This window comes from Pseudophryne corroboree, chromosome 3 (assembly GCF_028390025.1).
Source record: "Pseudophryne corroboree isolate aPseCor3 chromosome 3, aPseCor3.hap2, whole genome shotgun sequence".
NCBI lineage: Eukaryota > Metazoa > Chordata > Amphibia > Anura > Myobatrachidae > Pseudophryne > Pseudophryne corroboree.
This window is the reverse complement of record NC_086446.1, coordinates 261,196,566-261,220,352: the sequence shown is the minus strand read 5'-3', so window position 1 is coordinate 261,220,352 and position 23,787 is coordinate 261,196,566. Positions and strand designations below refer to the sequence as shown.

The following is a 23,787-nucleotide window of genomic DNA, read 5'->3' as shown; positions in this document are numbered from 1 at the left end:
TGTCCTCCACTCTGTGGCGTCCGACAACCCCACTGCAAAAATAAGATTTTACTTACCGATAAATCTATTTCTCGTAGTCCGTAGTGGATGCTGGGACTCCGTAAGGACCATGGGGAATAGCGGCTCCGCAGGAGACAGGGCACAAAATAAAAGCTTGAGATATCAGGTGGTGTGCACTGGCTCCTCCCCCTATGACCCTCCTCCAAGCCAGTTAGGATACTGTGCCCGGACGAGCGTACATAATAAGGAAGGATATTGAATCCCGGGTAAGACTCATACCAGCCACACCAATCACACCGTACAACTCGTGATCTGAACCCAGTTAACAGTATGATAAATTTAAAGGAGCCTCTGAAAAGATGGCTCAACAATAATAACCCGATTTTTTTGTAACAATAACTATATACAAGTATTGCAGACAATCCGCACTAGGGATGGGCGCCCAGCATCCACTACGGACTACGAGAAATAGATTTACCGGTAAGTAAAATCTTATTTTCTCTAACGTCCTAAGTGGATGCTGGGACTCCGTAAGGACCATGGGGATTATACCAAAGCTCCCAAACGGGCGGGAGAGTGCGGATGACTCTGCAGCACCGAATGAGAGAACTCCAGGTCCTCCTCAGCCAGGGTATCAAATTTGTAGAATTTAGCAAACGTGTTTGCCCCTGACCAAGTAGCTGCTCGGCAAAGTTGTAAAGCCGAGACCCCTCGGGCAGCCGCCCAAGATGAGCCCACTTTCCTTGTGGAATGGGCTTTTACTGATTTTGGCTGTGGCAATCCTGCCACGGAATGTGCAAGCTGAATTGTACTACAAATCCAACGAGCAATCGTCTGCTTTGAAGCAGGAGCACCCAGCTTGTTGGGTGCATACAGGATAAACAGCGAGTCAGTTTTCCTGACTCCAGCCGTCCTGGAAACATATATTTTCAAGGCCCTGACAACGTCCAGCAACTTAGAGTCCTCTAAGTCCCTAGTAGCCGCAGGTACCACAATAGGTTGGTTCATGTGAAATGCAGAAACCACCTTAGGTAGAAATTGAGGACGAGTCCTCAATTCCGCCCTGTCAGAATGAAAATTTAGGTAAGGGCTTTTACATGATAAAGCCGCCAATTCTGACACACGCCTAGCTGAAGCCAAGGCCAACAGCATCGACACCTTCCACGTGAGATATTTTAAATCTACCGTAGACAATGGTTCAAACCAGTGTGATTTTAGAAATCTCAACACAACATTGAGATCCCAAGGTGCCACTGGAGGCACAAAAGGAGGCTGTATGTGCAGCACCCCTTTCACAAATGTCTGAACTTCAGGTACTGAAGCCAGTTCTTTCTGGAAGAATATCGACAGGGCCGAAATTTGAACCTTAATGGACCCTAATTTTAGGCCCATAGACAGTCCTGTTTGCAGGAAATGCAAGAAACGACCCAGTTGAAATTCCTGTGTAGGGGCCTTCTTGGCCTCACACCACGCAACATATTTACGCCAAATGCGGTGATAATGTTTTGCGGTTACTTCCTTTCTGGCTTTTACCAGAGTAGGGATGACTTCTTCTGGAATGCCCTTGTCCTTCAGGATCCGGCGTTCAACCGCCATGCCGTCAAACGCAGCCGCGGTAAGTCTTGGAACAGACAAGGCCCCTGCAGTAGCAGGTCCTGTCTTAGAGGTAGAGGCCACGGTTCGTCCGTGAGCATCTCTTGAAGTTCCGGGTACCAAGACCTTCTTGGCCAATCCGGAACCACGAGTATAGTTCTTACTCCTCTCCTTCTTATGATTCTCAATACTTTCGGTATGAGGGGCAGAGGAGGGAATGCATACACTGACTGGTACACCCACGGCGTTACCAGAGCGTCCACTGCTATTGCCTGAGGGTCCCTTGACCTGGCGCAATATCTGTCCAGTTTTTTGTTTAGACGTGACGCCATCATGTCCACCTTTGGTCTTTCCCAACGGTTTACAATTTGGTGGAAGACTTCTGGGTGAAGTCCCCACTCTCCCGGGTGAAGGTCGTGTCTGCTGAGGAAGTCTGCTTCCCAGTTGTCCACTCCCGGAATGAACACTGCTGACAGTGCTATCACATGATTTTCCGCCCAGCGAAGAATCCTTGCAGTTTCTGCCATTGCCCTCCTGCTTCTCGTGCCGCCCTGTCTGTTTATGTGGGCGACTGACGTGATGTTGTCCGACTGGATCAACACCGCCTGACCCTGAAGCAGAGGTTTTGCTTGAATTAAGGCATTGTAAATGGCCCTTAGTTCTAGAATGTTTATATGAAGAGATGTTTCCATGCTTGACCACAAGCCCTGGAAATTCCTTCCCTGTGTGACTGCTCCCCAGCCTCTCAGGCTGGCATCCGTGGTTACCAGGATCCAATCCTGAATGCCAAATCTGCGGCCCTCTAGTAGATGAGCCCTCTGAAGCCACCACAGGAGAGACACCCTTGTCCTTGGCGACAGGGTTATCCGTTGATGCATCTGAAGATGCGATCCGGACCATTTTCCCAGTAGATCCCACTGAAAAGTTCTTGCATGGAATCTTCCGAATGGAATCGCTTCGTAAGAAGCCACCATTTTTCCCAGGACCCTTGTGCACTGATGCACTGAGACCTGTCCTGGTTTTAGGAGGTTCCTGACTAGCTCGGATAACTCCCTGGCCTTCTCCTCCGGGAGAAACACCTTCTTCTGGACTGTGTCCAGAATCATTCCTAAGAACAGTAGACGTGTCGTTGGAATCAGCTGCGATTTTGGAATATTTAGAATCCATCCGTGCTGACTTAGCACTACCTGAGATAGTGCCACTCCGACTTCTAACTGTTCCTTGGTTCTTGCCCTTATCAGGAGATCGTCCAAGTAAGGGATAATTAAGATGCCTTTTCTTCGTAGAAGAATCATCATTTCGGCCATTACCTTGGTAAAGACCCGAGGCGCCGTGGACAATCCAAACGGCAGCGTCTGAAACTGATAATGACAGTTTTGTACTACAAACCTGAGGTACCCTTGGTGAGAAGGATATATTGGGACGTGGAGATAAGCATCCTTGATGTCCAGCGACACCATATAGTCCCCCTCTTCCAGGTTCGCTATCACCGCTCTGAGTGACTCCATCTTGAATTTGAACCTTTTTATGTAAGTGTTCAAAGATTTTAGATTTAATATTGGTCTCACCGAGCCGTCCGGCTTCGGTACCACAAATAGTGTGGAATAATACCCCTTCCCCTGTTGTAAGAGGGGTACCTTGATTATCACCTGCTGGGAGTACAGCTTGTGAATGGCTTCCAGAACTGCCTCCCTGTCGGAGGGAGACTTTGGTAAAGCAGACTTCAGGAACCGATGAGGAGGAAACGCCTCGAATTCCAGTTTGTACCCCTGTGATACTACCTGTAGAATCCAGGGATCCACTTGCGAGTGAGCCCACTGCGCGTTGAAATTCTTGAGACGGGCCCCCACCGTGTCTGAGTCTGCTTGTAAAGCCCCAGCGTCATGCTGAAGACTTGGCAGAAGCAGGGGAGGGCTTCTGCTCCTGGGAAGCGGCTGCATGGTGCTGCCTTTTTCCTCTTCCTCTGCCCTTGGGCAGAAAAGAGTGACCTTTTGCTCGCTTGTACTTATGGGAACGAAAGGACTGAGTTTGAAAAGACTGTGTCTTTTTCTGTTGATGTGAAGTAACCTGGGGTAAAAAGGTGGATTTTCCAGCCGTTGCCGTGGCCACCAGGTCTGTTAGACCAGCCCCAAATAACTCCTCCCCCTTATACGGCAATACTTCCATGTGCCGTTTGGAATCTGCGTCCCCTGACCACTGTCTGGTCCATAATGCTCTTCTGGCAGAGATGGACATTGCGCTTACTCTTGATGCCAGGGTACAAATATCCCTCTGCGCATCACGCATATATAGCAATGCATCCTTTAAATGTTCTATAGTTAACAGAATATTGTCCCTATCCAGGGTATCAATATTCTCAGTCAGGGAATCCGCCCATGCGACTCCAGCACTGCACATCCAGGCTGATGCGATTGCTGGTCGCAGTATAACACCAGTATGTGTGTATATACTTTTCAGGATATTTTTCAGCCTCCTATCAGCTGGTTCTTTGAGGGTGGCCGTATCAGGGGACGGTAACGCTACTTGTTTAGATAAACGTGTGAGCGCCTTATCTACCCTAGGGGGTGTTTCCCACCGTGCCCTAACCTCTGGCGGGAAAGGGTATAGTGCTAATAACTTATTAGAAATTAGCTGTTTTTTATCGGGGGAAACCCACGCTTTATCACACACCTCATTTATTTCCTCAGACTCAGGAAAAACTATTGGCAGTTTTTTCACACCCCACATAATACCCGCCTTTGAGGTATTTGTAGTGTCAGAAAGGTTCAATGCCTCTTTCATTGCCGTGATCATGTAACGTGTGGCCCTACTGGACATTACGTTTGTCTCGTCACCGTCGACACTAGATTCAGTATCTGTATCTGGATCCGTGTCGACCCACTGAGGTAGCGGCCGTTTTAGGGCCCCTGAGGGTGTCTGAGACGCCTGAACAGGCACTAATTGATTTGCCGGCTTTCTCATGTCGTCAACAGTTTTTTGTAAATTGCTGACATTATCACTTAATTGCTTAAACACAATCATCCAGTCAGGTGTCGACTCCCTAGGGGGTGACATCACTAACACAGGCAACTGCTCCGCCTCCACCTCATTTTCCTCCTCATACATGTCGACACACGCGTACCGACACACAGCACACACACCGGGAATGCTCTGATAGAGGACAGGACCCTACTTAGCCCTTTGGAGAGACAGAGGGAGAGTCTGCCAGCACACACCCAGCGCTATATATATACAGGGATAACCTTATAGAAGTGTTAATCCCTTATAGCTGCTGTTAATCTAGTTATTTGCTGCCAAAATGCCCCCCCTTCTCTTTTTTACCCTGAATCAGATGCAGTACTGCAGGGGAGAATCAGGGAGCCGTCCTTCCAGCGGAGCTGTGAGGGAATAACGGCGCCAGTGTGCTGAGGAGATAGGCCCCGCCCCTTCACGACGTCCTTAACTCCCGCTTTTTTGTGTAAAATGGCAGGGGAAAAAATACATCCATATAGCCCTGGAGCTATATGTGATGTATTCCTTTTGCCAGCTAAGGTATATGTGTGTTATATTGCGTCTCAGGGCGCTCCCCCCCAGCGCCCTGCACCCTCAGTGACCGGAGTGTGAAGTGTGCTGAGAGCAATGGCGCACAGCTGCGGTGCTGTGCGCTACCTTAGTCTTGAAGACAGGATGTCTTCTGCCGCCGCTTTCACCGGACCTTCGTCTCTTCTGGCTCTGTAAGGGGGACGGCGGCGCGGCTCCGGTGACCCATCCAGGCTGAACCTGTGATCGTCCCTCTGGAGCTAACGTCCAGTAGCCTAAGAAGCCCAATCCACTCTGCACTCAGGTGAGTTCGCTTCTTCTCCCCTTAGTCCCACGATGCAGTGAGCCTGTTGCCAGCAGGACTCACTGAAAATAAAAAAAACTAACTAAACTTTTATTCTAAGCAGCTCTGGAGAGCTACCTAGTTTGCACCCTTCTCGGCCGGGCACAAAAATCTAACTGGCTTGGAGGAGGGTCATAGGGGGAGGAGCCAGTGCACACCACCTGATATCTCAAGCTTTTATTTTGTGCCCTGTCTCCTGCGGAGCCGCTATTCCCCATGGTCCTTACGGAGTCCCAGCATCCACTTAGGACGTTAGAGAAATCCACAGTGTAGCGGATGGAAGTAGGAGGGGTAGAACTGCACTTTTTTCACCCTTGGCGTGAGTGGCCCCATGTTCTTGTCACAAAAGTCTTTGATGCCAGTTATAGGACAGAGGGCATATGCAATAGGCCTCCGTGATCAATGGAGAACAATTAATAAAGATGTTCCTACTCCAGTATAATTTTCATATTGTTACCCCTATGTTACAGAATGAAATATATTTTATTCTTATTTTGTGACTTCTGATTTGTAGGCAATGCAAAGCATTAAACACTTAAGGTGGGTACACACTGGTAGATATATCTGCCAATCAATTGATCGGCAGATATATCTATAGACGGATCGGGCAGTGTGTTGAGCATACACACTGCCCGATCCGTCGGGGACTGACGTCATGAACTGGGCGGGCGTGTACACACACCCGCCCAGTTCAGCTGTCAATCACCACCGGCCGCCGCAGCATGTGTACGGGCGGTCGGTAGATATATTGGCCTTTAGCTGTGCTGCAGGGCCAACGCGATATGTCTGTGAACGACGGAGTTCACAGACGTATCGGCCGTACACACTGGCCGACGGACCCGCGATATATCGGGCGTTCAAGAGAACGGACGATATATCGGCCAGTGTGTACCCACCTTTACTGAGACGGGTTTACCTTTGCATAATAGGACGGCACTAAAATTTCAGTTAATAATTGTTGTATTTTCTTAAGGGGGCATTATAAATATTTATCAAAGAACTAACAATCATTTTCTACATTTCCAGAAAATAAATAATAGTCAAGCATACAGCCTTAAAGGACAGCTTTGCAACAGTGACCAGACACAACTCTTACAAATGTATCAGAGTGCAGAATGACAGACCCGTAACGGAGAGTGTAAGGAGACAAATGGATGCAGATGCAATCTAACCTGAATAAGGGAGACAACTCCCAGAGGAAGAGCTGCTAATGATCTTACACAACATAAATACAGTATTAGCAACAAGAAACCTAGCGACAACCCCACGGGGATCATCTAGCCATTTACGCAGTGACTAATCCACTTTGTATTGCCATATAAACTGCGGCTTAGATTAAATGTACAATATAGTGGGAGATAATGGCTTATTACATACTACTAGGTGATTCATCACGCCCTAAGGGCGCTCTTCACACCGTCGCAAGGGGCTACGCCCCCTTAACCCTTGCACGCCCTTGGGCCGTGCAATATTTTGATTATATGGAGTATCACCTCCAATCATAATTCTGTGAGTGCTTAAATATTGCACGGACAAAGGGCGTGCGATGGTTAAGGGGCCGTAGCCCCTTGTGATGGCGTGAACAGCGCACGCAGGGCACTATGAATCACCTAGTAGGTGTTGTGGTTGGGGGAGTGGTGGGTGCGGGGGAGACGCAGATGGGGGAGGGGATCCGGGGGTGCTGTAGGTGAGGGAGGGGCGGTTTCGGAGGTGCTGCGGGTAGGGGAGGTTGCGGTGGAGCGGCGGGTGGAGGAGGGCCGGGTGTGCCGTGGGTGTGGGTGGGAGTCCGGAGCCAACATGGGTAGGGGAGGGGTGGTTGAGGGTGGGGGTCTGGAGGTGCCGCGGGTGGGGGAGGTATTGTGTGCAGTGTATGTATGGTGTGTAGTAATTTAGTGTATGTATGTATTGTAATGCAGTGTATGATGTATATGTATATACACTGCTCAAAAAAATAAAGGGAACACTAAAATAACACATCCTAGATCTGAATGAATGAAATATTCTTATTAAATACTTTGTTCGTTCTTTACATAGTTGAATGTGCTGACAACAAAATCACACAAAAATTATCAATGGAAATCAAATTTATTAACCCGTGGAGGTCTGGATTTGGAGTCACCCTCAAAATTAAAGTGGAAAAACACACTACAGGCTGATCCAACTTTGATGTAATGTCCTTAAAACAAGTCAAAATGAGGCTCAGCAGTGTCTGCGGCCTCCTCGTGCCTGTATCAGCCTGTAGTGTGTTTTTCCACTTTAATTTTGAGGGTAACTCCAAATCCAGACCTCCATGGGTTAATAAATTTGATTTCCATTGATAATTTTTGTGTGATTTTGTTGTCGGTACATTCAACTATGTAAAGAACAAAGTATTTAATAAGAATATTTCATTCATTCAGAACTAGGATGTGTTATTTTAGTGTTCCCTTTATTTTTTTGAGCAGTGTATATATATATATATATATATATATATATATATATATATATATGGTGTGCAGCGTATGTATGTAATGGGTGGTATTCATGTGACCGCCGGTCTGCTGACCGACAGTCACATGACCTCCTCCACCATCCCGCCGGCTCAGTATCCCGATGGTCGGCATGCCGACCGACAGGGACTATTTCCACTCGTGGGTGTCCACGACACCCATAGAGTGGGAATAGAACCCGTGGCGACCGCAGGTCGCCACCAAGCCCGCAAGGGGCTTGCTGCACTCGCCCCTCCCCGCCGGGATCCCGGCGTCGGTATGCTGCCGGGATCCCGGCGTCGGTAAGCTGACCGGCGGTCAGGAGACCGCCGGTCAGCCATACTACACCCTATGTAATGTGTGCAGTGTATATATGTATGTATAGCAATGCAGTATATATATGTGTGTGCATTGTATGTACGTAGTGCAGCAGTGCAGTGTGTGTGTGTGTGTGTATATATATATATATATATATATACACACACACACACACACATATACAAATATACACACACACAATATGTCTGGCACTCACGCTTTGTAGAAAATAACAGGTCCGGTGCACAACCTCCCAAACGAGCATATGGATCCCAGATAATGGAGGCACTTGGAAATTCCATCTGGTCTGACGTGACTGTTGGGGAGGCTAACCAGAGAACTGGCGATATATGCTTATGTGCTTTGTCTCCATGTGAGTGCATTGTTATATTAAATATTCATCTTTACAAACGGAATTGCACTATATTGCTCTTTTTAAGCCCTAGCTATATGAAGACTTGCTTCCTGTTGACCCTATGAGGGTGATACACGCTGACTCATCTGTATCTATGTGAGTGGGACCAATAAATCAATTTTTCTTTATGGTGCCACCTCTTATTTGCAATATTGTATTGTCTTTCTTCAAGTTTTAGGAACAAAAATCACCAGTACGAAAAAATGGATTTTTAATGAATTTAAGAGTGACAGTTCTCACCTATTGTTATCTGCAAATGTGTAAGCGGGGGCGGCAAAAACAAAGAAACACCATAAGAGGAAATAGTCCCTGTTGGTCGGCATGCCGACCGGCGGGTTATTAAGCAATCGGGATCTCGGCATCGGAATTGTGACCGGTGGTCTCCCGTCCACCGGTCACATAACCGCATCCCCGAGAATCAGACCAAATGCTTTGATTATTTGTTCTGCTATCAATCATTTTATAGAATGTACTTGATAAATGCCAGCTAGAACCTCATTGGTGGCTATGGGCAACTGATCTACATGTAAACTTTATCAGCCTTTAGAATGCTCTGACATTTACAAACACATACCTTGTGGCACACGTCTGTTTTGATTTCTTTTAGTGCCCGCTCAGAAAACACACATCCGCAGTGTCTCAACACACAGAACCTAGGGGGAAGGAGAACAATGTAAACGGGATACTAACAATATCACTGTTAGTAACTAGTTAATATTAAATAATGCAAGTTGTAGCACTTCTGCTATCCAGTGAAAAAACCATACATAATCTGAAAACACTTTTTCTAAATATTATAATACTCCAGTGATACATTTGCCGAGCGAATTAATCTGAGACATGGTTAATGCACACTCATAGTGGGGAAGGAATCTGCATCAGAAAGCATATAATGTACATAGGCAGCCTGAGTGCAGCATATGCACCTGCTTTACTCCATGTCTTGTTTATGTTGGGAGGTGTAGCGTCACAGTAGTAGAAGTAAATACTAAAAGTACAGTATACAATTCATATTATATTGTGTATGACTATGTATTTTAATATATTGTAGCAGCCACACAAACTTACAGAAACATTGGGAAGTTTTCAGGTGCATACAGCCAAATAGAAATAGCCACTGACTGTCAGAATTAGTTTGCCATTTGCGCCAAGTGGTCAAGCACCCAAAGTTAAGCTGTCTCCTGCAAGGCACATATGTGCCCTTCTTATGGTAAGCATGGGACCTCTTTTGTGCACACATGCCCTTATGGTACTTTGCTCAAGCTTACATGCCCGTTTCCACCTCTCTAAGTGTAAGGAGTCGTAAGTGAGAAATGTGTTCCAGTAGCCATAGGGACGGATACAGATAATTTTGTGCACATAGGTAGAGAATTATTTTCCTGTGCACCACTATGGTCGTGTGACGCAAAATGAGTGGTCACGCACCGCAGTCATAAAACATTTTGACGGCTCATAGTTCGTTAGCAACTGAACTGTCCTCTATGTGTCAGAATTATTATAGCACCTACCGGTGTCTGCCATTCATTTCCAGGCCAACAACAGGACAGATAAACTGCGCACACTGATCGTCGTATTTGTCTCCTTTCGTGTTGCCTTTGTCTCCAGTCCAAACTGGGTTATCACTCAGATTCAACTCAATCACATTCTACCAGGAAAGAATGACACATGTATTCAGAGGACGTTTTTTCTTTATCCAACTATACAGTTCATTAAACCTGAAATAACTGGTGTTTCACCAAATTTATCCAGCATGGCTAATTGGTAAAAACAGACACAGGCAAGAAGGACAGTACACCGAAACATATGACTTCAAAAGCTACTGCCTTCCAGTCTCATAGGACACGCATGCAGGGATGTGGGAGAATAAGAAGGGAAAGGTTTTCCCTTGCCTTTTTAAGCTTTCTACCCTACCACAGTGGCCACTTAGTGATTACATGTGTTTTACAGGGCCGTAGGGAGGAAATACTCCACTGCACATACAGCTACTGCGGAAAGTCATCATATGACGTAACCACTTACGTAATATTCTTATATGAAATTTAGCTTTGCTGAAAGAACAGAATGTGGAGAACAGGGCAACATGGTCTTTATGGAGAAATAGGAAATAAAGGGAATTACGCTTTCACTTGAAACAAGTGTATTCGCTTAGAGAAAAGGCAAACATGTAAATAAGACCAAAGGCTGAATACAGCAGCATATAATGGTGTTAATTCTCTGGGGGACTACACAGATCATTCCTAGATGGCCGTTGCAAAATATGGTGCTTATTATTATCCTGTTCACTGGGGGGGGGGGTGTAAAAAGCTGCAATGTCAAGTACATGGTGAATTCTGACCAAAAGTATCAGGATAATTACAAAAATATAAGTAGTGGTGATTATTCCTGATGAGACTGTAGCTAAATGTGCAGATCTCAGCATCTCGGTTGCTATAGTATCTAGCGCACTTTACACAGTGAATGCAGCAAGCTTAAAATGTGCTGCAATAGCCGCTAATCGGTAGCCAAAAATAAGAATTTACTTACCGATAATTCTATTTCTCGGAGTCCGTAGTGGATGCTGGGGTTCCTGAAAGGACCATGGGGAATAGCGGCTCCGCAGGAGACAGGGCACAAAAAGTAAAGCTTTAGGATCAGGTGGTGTGCACTGGCTCCTCCCCCTATGACCCTCCTCCAAGCCTCAGTTAGGATACTGTGCCCGGACGAGCGTACACAATAAGGAAGGATTTATGAATCCCGGGTAAGACTCATACCAGCCACACCAATCACACTGTACAACCTGTGATCTGAACCCAGTTAACAGTATGATAACAGCGGAGCCTCTGAAAGATGGCTCACAACAATAATAACCCGATTTTTGTAACTATGTACAAGTATTGCAGATAATCCGCACTTGGGATGGGCGCCCAGCATCCACTACGGACTCCGAGAAATAGAATTATCGGTAAGTAAATTCTTATTTTCTCTATCGTCCTAGTGGATGCTGGGGTTCCTGAAAGGACCATGGGGATTATACCAAAGCTCCCAAACGGGCGGGAGAGTGCGGATGACTCTGCAGCACCGAATGAGAGAACTCCAGGTCCTCCTTAGCCAGGTTATCAAATTTGTAGGATTTTACAAACGTGTTTGCCCCTGACTAAATAGCCGCTCGGCAAAGTTGTAAAGCCGAGACCCCTCGGGCAGCCGCCCAAGATGAGCCCACCTTCCTTGTGGAATGGGCATTTACATATTTTGGCTGTGGCAGGCCTGCCACAGAATGTGCAAGCTGAATTGTATTACACATCCAACTAGCAAAAGTCTGCTTAGAAGCAAGAGCACCCAGTTTGTTGGGTGCATACAGGATAACAGCAAGTCAGTTTTCCTGATTCCAGCCGTCCTGGAACCTATATTTTCAGGGCCCTGACCACATCTAGCAACTTGGAGTCCTCCAAGTCCCTAGTAGGCGCAAGACACCACAATAAGCTGGTTCAGGTGAAACACTGACACCACCTTAGGGAGAGAACTGGGGACGAGTCCGCAGCTCTGCCCTGTCCGAATGGACAAACAGATATGGGCTTTTTTGAGAAAAAAAACCACCAATTTGACACTCGCCTGGTCCAGGCCAGGTCCAAGAGCATGTTCACTTTTCATGTGAGATGCTTCAAATCCACAGATTTGACTGGTTTTAAACCAATGTGTTTTGAGGAATCCCAGAACTACGTTGAGATCCCACAGTGCCACTGGAGGCACAAAAGGGGGTTGTATATGCAATACTCCCTTGACAAACTTCTGGACTTCAGGAACTGAAGCCAATTCTTTCTGGAAGAAAAATCGACAGGGCCGAAATTTGAACCTTAATGGACCCCAATTTGAGGCCCATAGACACTCCTGTTTGCAGGAAATGCAGGAATCGACCGAGTTGAAATTTCTTCGTGGGGCCTTCCTGGCCTCACACCACGCAACATATTTTCGCCACATGTGGTGATAATGTTGTGCGGTCACCTCCTTTCTGGCTTTGACCAGGGTAGGAATGACCTCTTCCTGAATGCCTTTTCCCTTAGGATCCGGCGTTCCACCGCCATGCCGTCAAACGCAGCTGCGGTAAGTCTTGGAACAGACATGGTACTTGCTGAAACAAGTCCCTTCTTAGCGGCAGAGGCCATAAGTCCTCTGTGAGCATCTCTTGAAGTTCCGGGTACCAAGTCCTTCTTGGCCAATCCGGAGCCATGAGTATAGTTCTTACTCCTCTACGTCTTATAATTCTCAGTACCTTAGGTATGAAAAGCAGAGGATGGAACACATACACCGACTGGTACACCCACGGTGTTACCAGAACGTCCACAGCTATTGCCTGAGGGTCTCTTAACCTGGCGCAATACCTGTCCCGTTTTTTGTTCAGACGGGACGCCATCATGTCCACCTTTGGTAATTCCCAACGGTTTACAATCATGTGGAAAACTTCCCCATGAAGTTCCCACTCTGCCGGGTGGAGGTCGTGCCTACTGAGGAAGTCTGCTTCCCAGTTTCCATTCCCGGAATGAAACACTGCTGACAGTGCTATCACATGATTTTCCGCCCAGCGAAAAGTCCTTGCAGTTTTTGCCACTGCCCTCCTGCTTCTTGTGCCGCCCTGTCTATTTACGTGGGCGACTGCCGTGATGTTTTATCCCACTGGATCAATACCGGCTGACCTTGAAGCAGAGGTCTTGCTAAGCTTAGAGCATTATAAATTTACCCTTAGCTATATTTATGTGGAGAAAAGTCTCCAGACTTGATCACACTCCCTGGAAATTTTTTCCTTGTGTGACTGCTCCCCAGCCTCTCGGGCTGGCCTCCGTGGTCACCAACATCCAAAACTGAATGCCGAATCTGCGGCCCTCTAGAAGATGAGCACTCTGTAACCACCACAGGAGAGACACCCTTGTCCTTGGATATAGGGTTATCCGCTGATGCATCTGAAGATGCGATCCGGACCATTTGTCCAGCAGATCCCACTGAAAAGTTCTTGCATGAAATCTGCCGACTGGAATTGCTTCGAAGGAAGTCACCATTTTTTTACCATGGCCCTTGTGCAATGATGCACTGATTTTAGGAGGTTCCTGACTAGCTCGGATAACTCCCTGGCTTTCTCTTCCGGGAGAAACACCTTTTTCTGGACTGTGTCCAGAATCATCCCTAAGCACAGGAGACTTGTTGTCGGGATCAGCTGCGATTTTGGAATATTTAGAATCCACCCCTGCTGTTGTAACAGTATCCGAGATAGTGCTACTCCGACCTCCAACTGTTCCCTGGACTTTGCCCTTATCAGGAGATCGTCCAAGTAAGGGATAATTAAGACGCCTTTTCTTCGAAGAAGAACCATCATTTCGGCCATTACCTTGGTAAAGACCCGGGGTGCCGTGGACAATCCAAACGGCAGCGTCTGAAACTGATAGTGACAGTTCTGTACCACGAACCTGAGGTACCCTTAGTGATAAGGGCAAATTTGGGACATGGAGGTAAGCATCCCTGATGTCTCGGGACACCATATAGTCCCCTTCTTCCCGGTTCGTTATCACTGCTCTGAGTGACTCCATCTTGATTTGAACCTTTTTAAGTGTTCAAATTTTTTTTTTTAGATTTAGAATAGGTCTCACCTAGCCTTCTGGCTTCAGTACCACAATATAGTGTGGAATAATACCCCTTTTCTTGTTGTAGGAGGGGTAATTTAATTATCACCTGCTGGGAATACAGCTCGTGAATTGTTTCCCATACTGCCTCCTTGTCGGAGGGAGACCTTGGTAAAGCAGACTTCAGGAGCCTGCGCAGGGGAAACGTCTCGACATTCCAATCTGTACCCCTGGGATACTACTTGTAGGATCCAGGGGTCCTGTACGGTCTCAGCGTCATGCTGAGAGCTTGTCAGAAGCGGTGGAACGCTTCTGTTCCTGGGAATGGGCTGCCTGCTGCAGTCTTCTTCCCTTTCCTCTATCCCTGGGCAGATATGACTCTTATAGGGACGAAAGGACTGAAGCTGAAAAGACGGTGTCTTTTTCTGCAGAGATGTGACTTAGGGTAAAAAACGGTGGATTTTCCAGCAGTTGCCGTGGCCACCAGGTCCGATGGACCGACCCCAAATAACTCCCCTTCCTTTATACGGCAATACACCTTTGTGCCGTTTGGAATCTGCATCACCTGACCACTGTCGTGTCCATAAACATCTTCTGGCAGATATGGACATCGCACTTACTCTTGATGCCAGAGTGCAAATATCCCTCTGTGCATCTCGCATATATAGAAATGCATCCTTTAAATGCTCTATAGTCAATAAAATACTGTCCCTGTCAAGGGTATCAATATTTTTAGTCAGGGAATCCGACCAAGCCACCCCAGCTCTGCACATCCAGGCTGAGGCGATCGCTGGTCGCAGTATAACACCAGTATGTGTGTATATACTTTTTATGATATTTTCCAGCCTCCTCTCAGCTGGCTCCTTGAGGACGGCCCTATCTATAGACGGTACCGCCACTTGTTCTGATAAGCGTGTGAGCGCCTTATCCACCCTAAGGGGTGTTTCCCAACGCGCCCTAACTTCTGGCGGGAAAGGGTATACCGCCCATATTTTCTATCGGGGGGAACCCACGCATCATCACACACTTCATTTAATTTATCTGATTCAGGAAAAACTACGGTAGTTTTTTCACATCCCACATAATACCCTCTTTTGTGGTACTTGTAGTATCAGAAATATGTAACACCTCCTTCATTGCCCTTAACGTGTGGCCCTAATAAGGAATACGTTTGTTTATTCACCGTCGACACTGGATTCAGTGTCCCTGTCTGTGTCGACCGACTAAAGTAAACGGGCGTTTTAAAACCCCTGACGGTGTTTTTGAGACGTCTGGACCGGTACTAATTGTTTGTCGGCCGTCTCATGTCGTCAACCGACCTTGCCGCGTGTTGACATTATCACGTAATTCCCTAAATAAGCCATCCATTCCGGTGTCGACTCCCTAGAGAGTGACATCACCATTACAGGCAATTGCTCCGCCTCCTCACCAACATCGTCCTCATACATGTCGACACACACGTACCGACACACAGCACACACACAGGGAATGCTCTGATAGAGGACAGGACCTACTAGCCCTTTGGAGAGACAGAGGGAGAGTTTGCCAGCACACACCAAAAACGCTATAATTATATAGGGACAACCTTATATAAGTGTTTTCCCTTATAGCATCTTTTTTATATATTTCTAACGCCAAATTAGTGCCCCCCCTCTCTGTTTTAACCCTGTTTCTGTAGTGCAGTGCAGGGGAGAGCCTGGGAGCCTTCCCTCCAGCCTTTCTGTGAGGGAAAATGGCGCTGTGTGCTGAGGAGATAGGCCCCGCCCCTTTTTCGGCGGCCTCGTCTCCCGCTCTTAACGGATTCTGGCAGGGGTTAAATATCTCCATATAGCCCCCGGAGGCTATATGTGAGGTATTTTTAGCCAAAAATAGGTTTTCATTGCCTCCCAGGGCGCCCCCCTTCCAGCGCCCTGCACCCTCAGTGACTGCCGTGTGAAGTGTGCTGAGAGGAAATGGCGCACAGCTGCAGTGCTGTGCGCTACCTTAAGAAGACTGAGGAGTCTTCATGCCGCCGATTCTGGACCTTCTTCTTGTTTCAGCATCTGCAAGGGGGCCGGCGGCGAGGCTCCGGTGACCATCCAGGCTGTACCTGTGATCGTCCCTCTGGAGCTAATGTCCAGTAGCCAAAGAAGCCAATCCATCCTGCACGCAGGTGAGTTCACTTCTTCTCCCCTAAGTCCCTCGTTGCAGTGATCCTGTTGCCAGCAGGACTCACTGTAAAATAAAAAACCTAAGCTAAACTTTTCTAAGCAGCTCTTTAGGAGAGCCACCTAGATTGCACCCTTCTCGGCCGGGCACAAAAATCTAACTGAGGCTTGGAGGAGGGTCATAGGGGGAGGAGCCAGTGCACACCACCTGATCCTAAAGCTTTACTTTTTGTGCCCTGTCTCCTGCGGAGCCGCTATTCCCCATGGTCCTTTCAGGAACCCCAGCATCCACTAGGACGATAGAGAAATATTAATTTTAGCTGGCTAATTTTCTGGTATGTAGTGATGGTGATCTTTGCTACGGTGTGTCAATATTTATTTTTATCCTTTATTAAAGGATAAGAACACAGAAAAAACAACATCATTTCAAACCATTTTCAATAGATTAGGAGTTCTCTAAAAATGACCACAAACATGCAGAATATGTGAGTAACTTGGACAGGTGGAAAGCGCGGTGGGAGCTATACCTTGATGCTCTTTAAGTGGGCTGCAGAATCTGCGTGTGGTTTGTCCGGAGATTTGTCCAGTAAAAATTCAATAACTGCATCTTTATTGTACAGCCTGTGTGAAAAAAAAAAGTTAACTAAGGTATGACAATGAAATAGGAACCAGGGTAATATATTTTGGAGATTGTGCCCTTAGAGTCCAGATATATGGCCTGATTCTGAGCTGTAGGAGGGTATAGCAATAACCTCGGTTATAACCTGATAAAATGTGTTTTTAACTTGACAGTCTCTCTCTCCTAAAAGGACAGTGTTCTAGGAATGTCCTGATAATTGTCTCAGCTTCAATCAATAGAATGATCAACCTTCTACTCACATAGTAAACTAATACCCCTTTCACACCACACAAATAACCCGGTATCGACCCGGCATATTACCAGGTTGACACGGGTCGGTGTGCAGTGTGAAAGGGCAACGGTCGAATTACCGGTTTGTATACCGGGTCAGTGGAGCAGTGAACAGATTCCCAAGTCGGCGCAACCCGGGACCCGTTAACTACAATAGGGAGAGGTGGAGCGAAGATCAGCTCATCTCCCAGCGCCGTCTCCGCTCCCCGCCGCTATGACAACTGACCCGACAAATTGCCAGGTCGGTATGCCTGCTGTTAGGGTCCAATGCCGGATCCCACCTGGGAAGGACCCGTTTCCAATTCTTGGGTGGGATGCGGCATTGGTGGTGTGAAAGGGGTATAAATTGTAAAGTACGAATTACCAAAAGAGAATGACCAAGTAAAAATGTAAATGAATTGTAAGTTTCAATTTTTATAGCATCAAAATCATACAACTACTGTCCTGGATAAACCAATTACACCACAAAACATTTTCTCAAGTGCAGACAATAATTGATGATAATCTTACTAAAAAAAATTTTTTAAACAAATTAATTTAAAACTGTATCACATAATAAAATAGAACATAACAATTGATACACCTAAAAATAAAGCATAAAATGTACAAATCTCATTTAAATTACAAGGTTTTGCGGCATCCATCTACCACCTCGGGCAGTTGACCAGTGAATTCATCTAACACATGTGGGGGCAAAATATCCATCATATGCATGCCTCATACTGACACGGAAGTCTGACTACACACCCGTGACACTCCCGCGATACAGATATTTCCCATGTGTCCACAAGTTAGCAACCCAGATGTGCTCATTTCATTGATGGAAAAGATTCAGCCACGCACTGAATGAATCCGATGCTTTCATATCCTCTGCATGGTGTCTGCAACTGCTTATTGTGGTGCACACGCTGTGTGCTTAGAATTGTGCATCTAACTCAGAATTAGGCCCATATTGGTAGAAAACGATTGACAAGTATATTGGTAACTAAATTCAGGTCTGTTGTTACAAAGGACAATTTGGAAAGTTTCTATGCACTTGTTTAGTTGAAAGGCATGTCTTGTACTTCATAGTGCAGAGGAAAGAGAATATTGATGCATTTTACTCTGACTGCTGAACGACCGCATAACGTCACAATTTATTATCGACCAATAGAGACCAAACTGTGCAGATCTACTATATGGTTGGTCAAACTAACCTGTGACAAAACATATGCTCTTATTTAAAGATCTGTCATAGCATAGAAAAATATCTCCCCAAATATTATACCTCTGAAAAAACATTCCACCCTCTAACACATACCTGCCCAGTTCACAGGCCACTATTGGCTTTTTCAGTTTCTCCTGGCTTAGAGTGCAGTAATACCAGCGGGCAACCAACTCAGCATTTTTGTCAACCTAAAAGAAGACACAACAAGATCTGATAAAAATAATAAAATGACAGCATCTGTGATGTTCTGGGGTACTGCATTATTTGCCGACAAATTTACAACAGTTTACTACTTGCAGCATTAACAGTTCCCACCTTTGGGCTGGATCAAGAAACTTTTCCCAAACAATAATAATGACAGGTGAAGGGTCCAGCATTGCTCATAGGTAACTGTTCAAAGGCTGGACCAGAGCAGTTACCATTCCAAAGACAAATATCTATATATATATATATATATATATATATATATATATATATATATATATATATATATATATATATATATATATATATATATATACACACACAAACATAAAATAGATGTATATTCTGCATTTTACTTTTTACAGTGTAATACCAGTAATCACGAAATGTCCAGCATGTGTGCATCCAGCTGTTGTGGAACTACACATCCCACCAAGCCCTGCCAGTTTACTATTCCCTTTTAGCAAAACTGGGATGTGTCGCTCTACAATAGAAGAAGGGCCGCATGTTGAGCACCCCTGCCATAATCCTTCCATCCTGCTCTAGTATTCCGTGTATATATTTATTGTAAATTATAATAACCCTACAAATCGTATGCAGATTATTTTCTGATCTACTACCATAACTATAAAATGACCGAATGATTCCAAAAGGATAGAACATTTGATATAACAAGGTACATACAGACCTTCACTGTTTATCAGATACTAGGATAGCAGACACCCTCAGAACAGGCGAAACGCCACCGACAATGATACTAGTACACTGCAAACAAGTAGAATGCCTAGTGTAACACATCTGTACTAGTTTTCACTCCAATATTTCTTGTTACACAGTCGTCAACTCCTTAAATTTGTTCTAACCTGTCCCTATCTATACTGTTTCATTTTAATTCAGGCATATGTCATCTTAAAAGAGGATGCATCACTATTCATATATTAAGGCACTAGTTATCAGCATGTCAAAATGACTTAAAAACATAACATTAATGTCAGTGCTAGTTGCTGTCCACGCCTGAATGGAGCAACACCTGAAATGCTCCATCATGTGCCATCTAGTGGCCGCCAGCATGCAAAACACTTGAATTAACCACAAAGAGGTGAGGCGCAGTGTTAGCCTTTTATTATATAAACTGCAATGCTCCCTACACCTCCAACCTCATCACACTCTCCCTCCAGCCCTCTCTGATCGGCCAATGACCATCGTCTCTCCTCTCCTCTGGTCACTGCAGGCCATGCGTGAATGCAAGATTTTGCCCACGCTGCCCCCCTCAGATCACTTGACCTTTAATAGCAAACTGGATACTCCAAAGCAAATAAACAAGAGCAGGCACCAGGTAAAAAGGGCGCACAACAATAATGGAGAGTACTTTCCCTTATTAAAATCATGATGCTAAGTACAGCTCCATGGCTAAATTAGTCCTAATGCTTGAAACAGGATTTCTATGTCTAACCAGAAGCTGAAAGACACACGTTTGTTGCTGGCAGTAGCAAACATACCAGTTATAGACACTACTTAGGACCGTGAATATGGTGGCACAGCACAGCATTGGGGTTAGATGCCGACCAAGTTGTGTGGAATTGGTTTCTACTCCTCGTGTTCCTGTACATTTCCTCACACTCACCAGAAACAATGAGGTTAAGTTTAAATGGCTGTTCATTGACTACTAGCGTACATGGGGTACGCTACTAGTGTGCATGGACTACACTGTGGCATGGTTGGCTAGAACGGGATGTAGTCAAGAGATCGTTGGTCACAATACTGACCACGACATCCGGCCCCCCTCACAATGCCGACTAACATGTACTATACCCACTCGTGGGTGTAGCTCACCACCGATCCCGCAAGGGGCTTCGTTGCGCTCATGTCCCCCCCCCCACCAGAATTCTGCATCTGGGATCCCACTACCAACCTGGCTAGAACTATATAAAGAATAATAATAATAATAATAATAATAAAAATAAAAAAACAAGGATTATTTAGCACATCTGCTATAGTGCAGCAAATAACGTGTCTAAGTCTCCAGCTAGCTGCCCGTATGCAGATGTAACGTAACATTGCACCCTGTGCACACGCTGTCATATATAACTAACATGATGAGGCGTAACAGTACACACTCTACTGCCTTTATGGAATGCTGGAACCTGTAGTTCCCACAGCTGCTTCTGTCTGCTGTACACAACGCTATCTCACCTGCTCCACCTTCTTGGGCCCCTTTACCAGCTCATGGCGCTTGGGGATGGTACCACCGTCACAGCCCATTACACACCAGGAAGCAGTGACCACAACTACAACAGCAACAACAAACTCCGCTCTCCTCCACACCTGCAACAACTTCCGCTTCCGCCGTCACCTGACTACGGGTCAATCCGTAGTCACGTTGCCTGGGAGACCAGCGTGTGACGTCAGAGAAAACGCCACTTCCGTACAGTATTTAAAACGCCGTGATTTGGCGCGCATTTTCCTACAGACCGTGGAAACTTCTGCTCGTCCTGCACGGCAGCAGTTTGTGACCGGAAGTGATGTTCCACCCAGGAAGCGGCTTGTGTGAGGTGATCGATGCTGATGTGACCCGCTACCGACCTCCATCACACCGAGGAGGACAGGTGAGCTTATGGTGGTGCAGTGGCCGCGGAGCCTGGGGCGGGTGATGAGAGGCGGTGGCGACGGGTAACATGACGTAGCCTCATTGTCCCAGTAACGCTGTCCCGCTGATTTTGTGTGTGTGATTCTCCAGCGGGGTGAGAGGCTGCTGCTGTTTGTGGCGCCACCTTCCAGGACCGCTCTCCGCATATATCATCACCTCTGCTGCTCATGTCTGTGGCGCCACCTCCCGAGGCAACCGTCCCGAGGATGTACTAACAGTAGGGATACATGGGGGGATATCTAGCTTCTTATTTTAATTTAATAAAATGTTCATATTTTATTACCCCCTCCCCTATAATAGCACGGTAGCGGCTAGATTACCTTTGTGGAGAGGACCTTTCCCATAACCCCCTGGGTCCATGTCACAATCTATATGGACTAGTAAAGTGTGGTGAGCGGAGCGAGACACCGAGCCCGAAGCGTGGCGAGCGTCCAATGCCGCATAGAAAAAAAAAATTCACCCAAACGAAGAAGACATTTAGGTGCTGTAAGGGCGGAAGTTCTCTCCTGCCCTCTCGTTTTGTCACGAAGGTTGTGTCTGTTCTCTTCGTGCTAAGGACCTGGACGTGACAAAACGAGAGGGCAGGAGAGAACTTTCGTCCTTACAGCTCCTAAATGTCTGCTTCGTTATCCGTTCGTTTGGGGAGTTGTTTTTTGTTTTTCTATGCAGTATTGGACCCTTGTGGGCTCGCTTCGCTAGCCACGCATCGGGCACGGTGTCTCGCTCTGCTTCGCTCGCCACACTTTACTATTCCAAATAGATTGTGACATGGACCCAGGGGGTTATGGGAAAGGTCCTCTGCACGAAGAGAAACTAGATGCTACCTTAGCACGAAGGCAACATAGACACAACCATAATAGCACACGCATAAATTTACTCCCTCCTTTAAAATTAAAAACCGGTTTACACCCTATAGTAGATTCACACACATGGATTTCCTCCCTACAGTAACATCACACACAATACCCCCTGCAATAGCATCACACAGATTACCCCCTATATAGTAACAGCACATAGAATTTGTCGGCATGTTAGCTTTAAGTGGCCCGTCTAGTCTGCCCCTTTTTATCCATATTTTTACCTCAAAACTTATTTGATCCTTATTTCTTTGTAAGGATATCATTGTTCATCCCATGCATGTTTAAATTGCTCTACTGTTTTAGCCTCTACCACCTCTGATGGGAGGCTATTCCACTTGTCCACTACCCTTTCTGTGAAGTAACTTTTCCCTCATAGGGGTCGATTCTATTCGGCAACTAATGAATAGCGCCGGGAATTAGCTCCCGACGCTATTCAATTCAGCAACTAATTACCTGCAATTGTCGGGAATTCTTCTCTCATCCCCGGGGGATGAGAAGAGAAACCCGACAAAAGTGCTGCCTCGCGGCCGGCGCGAGGCTGATTCTGTCGGGAATCAGCCTCGCGCCGGGGAGTTAAGTCGGAGAATGCCCGTTCTCCCGACAATTCAACCTGTTTTGTCGGCGAGAACGGGCCATCGCCGACGTAACTAGTTGCTGAATTGAATAGCGTCGGGAGCTAATTCCCGGCGCTATTCATTAGTTGCCGAATAGAATCGACCCCATTTATTCTCTGAACATGTCTCCCAGTCTCCGTGCATGTCCTTGTGTTCTAATACTTTTCTTCATTTGAAGAATATTTCCCTCCTGGACTATGTTGAAACCCTTGATATATTTGGAAGTGTCTATTAATGTCCCCCTTTTCTATTCTCTGCTCCAAACTATACATATTGAGATTTTTTTTTAGTCTTTCAGTGTATGTTGTGATGTAGGTCATGCACCATTTTAGTTGCCCTTCTTTGTACAGTCTCCAATGCATTAATATATCCTGAAGATATGGCTTCCAGAATTAAACACTGTATTCTAGATGAGGCCGTACCAATTACATTATTACAACTTTCTAATGTAATACCCCCTACAGCAACACACACAAAGCTGTTTCATGTAAGCAAAACATTTTTAAGCATGACTTCGGTGATATGTAATACAGGTTGAGTATCCCATATCCAAATATTCCGAAATACGGAATATTCCGAAATACGGACTTTTTTTGAGTGAGAGTGGGATAATGAAACCTTTGTTTTTTGATGGCTCAATGATCACAAATTTTGTTTAATACACAAAGTTACTAAAAATATTGTATTAAATGGCCTTCAGGCTGTGTGTATAAGGTGTATATGAAACATAAATAAATTGTGTGAATATAGACACACTTTGTTTAATGCACAAAGTTATAAAAAATATTGGCTAAAATTACCTTCAGGTTGTGTGTATAAGGTGTATATGTAACATAAATTAATTCTGTGCTCAGATTTAGGTCCCATCACCATGATATCTCATTATGGTATGCAATTATTCCAAAATACGGAAAAATCCGATATCCAAAATACCTCTGGTCCCAAGCATTTTGGATA

The 23,787-nt window shown here is 45.9% G+C and overlaps 1 protein-coding gene across 2 annotated transcripts in view; it reads right to left on the bottom strand.

Annotated features, from left to right (window-relative positions):
• The window catches only part of RTF2 (replication termination factor 2), a 64,536-nt gene extending 43,455 nt beyond the window's left edge, over window positions 1-21,081 (bottom strand). For both annotated transcript variants that reach the window (XM_063959033.1, XM_063959034.1), the window contains exons 1-5: window positions 20,903-21,081; window positions 18,599-18,693; window positions 16,916-17,009; window positions 10,165-10,301; window positions 9,231-9,309 (exon numbers count right to left, since the gene is read on the bottom strand). In XM_063959033.1, the coding sequence (XP_063815103.1) occupies window positions 9,231-9,309; window positions 10,165-10,301; window positions 16,916-17,009; window positions 18,599-18,693; window positions 20,903-20,971 (474 nt within the window). In that variant the 5' untranslated portion in view covers window positions 20,972-21,081. The remainder of the gene's footprint in view (window positions 1-9,230; window positions 9,310-10,164; window positions 10,302-16,915; window positions 17,010-18,598; window positions 18,694-20,902) is intronic.
• Window positions 21,082-23,787: the final 2,706 nt, after the last annotated feature.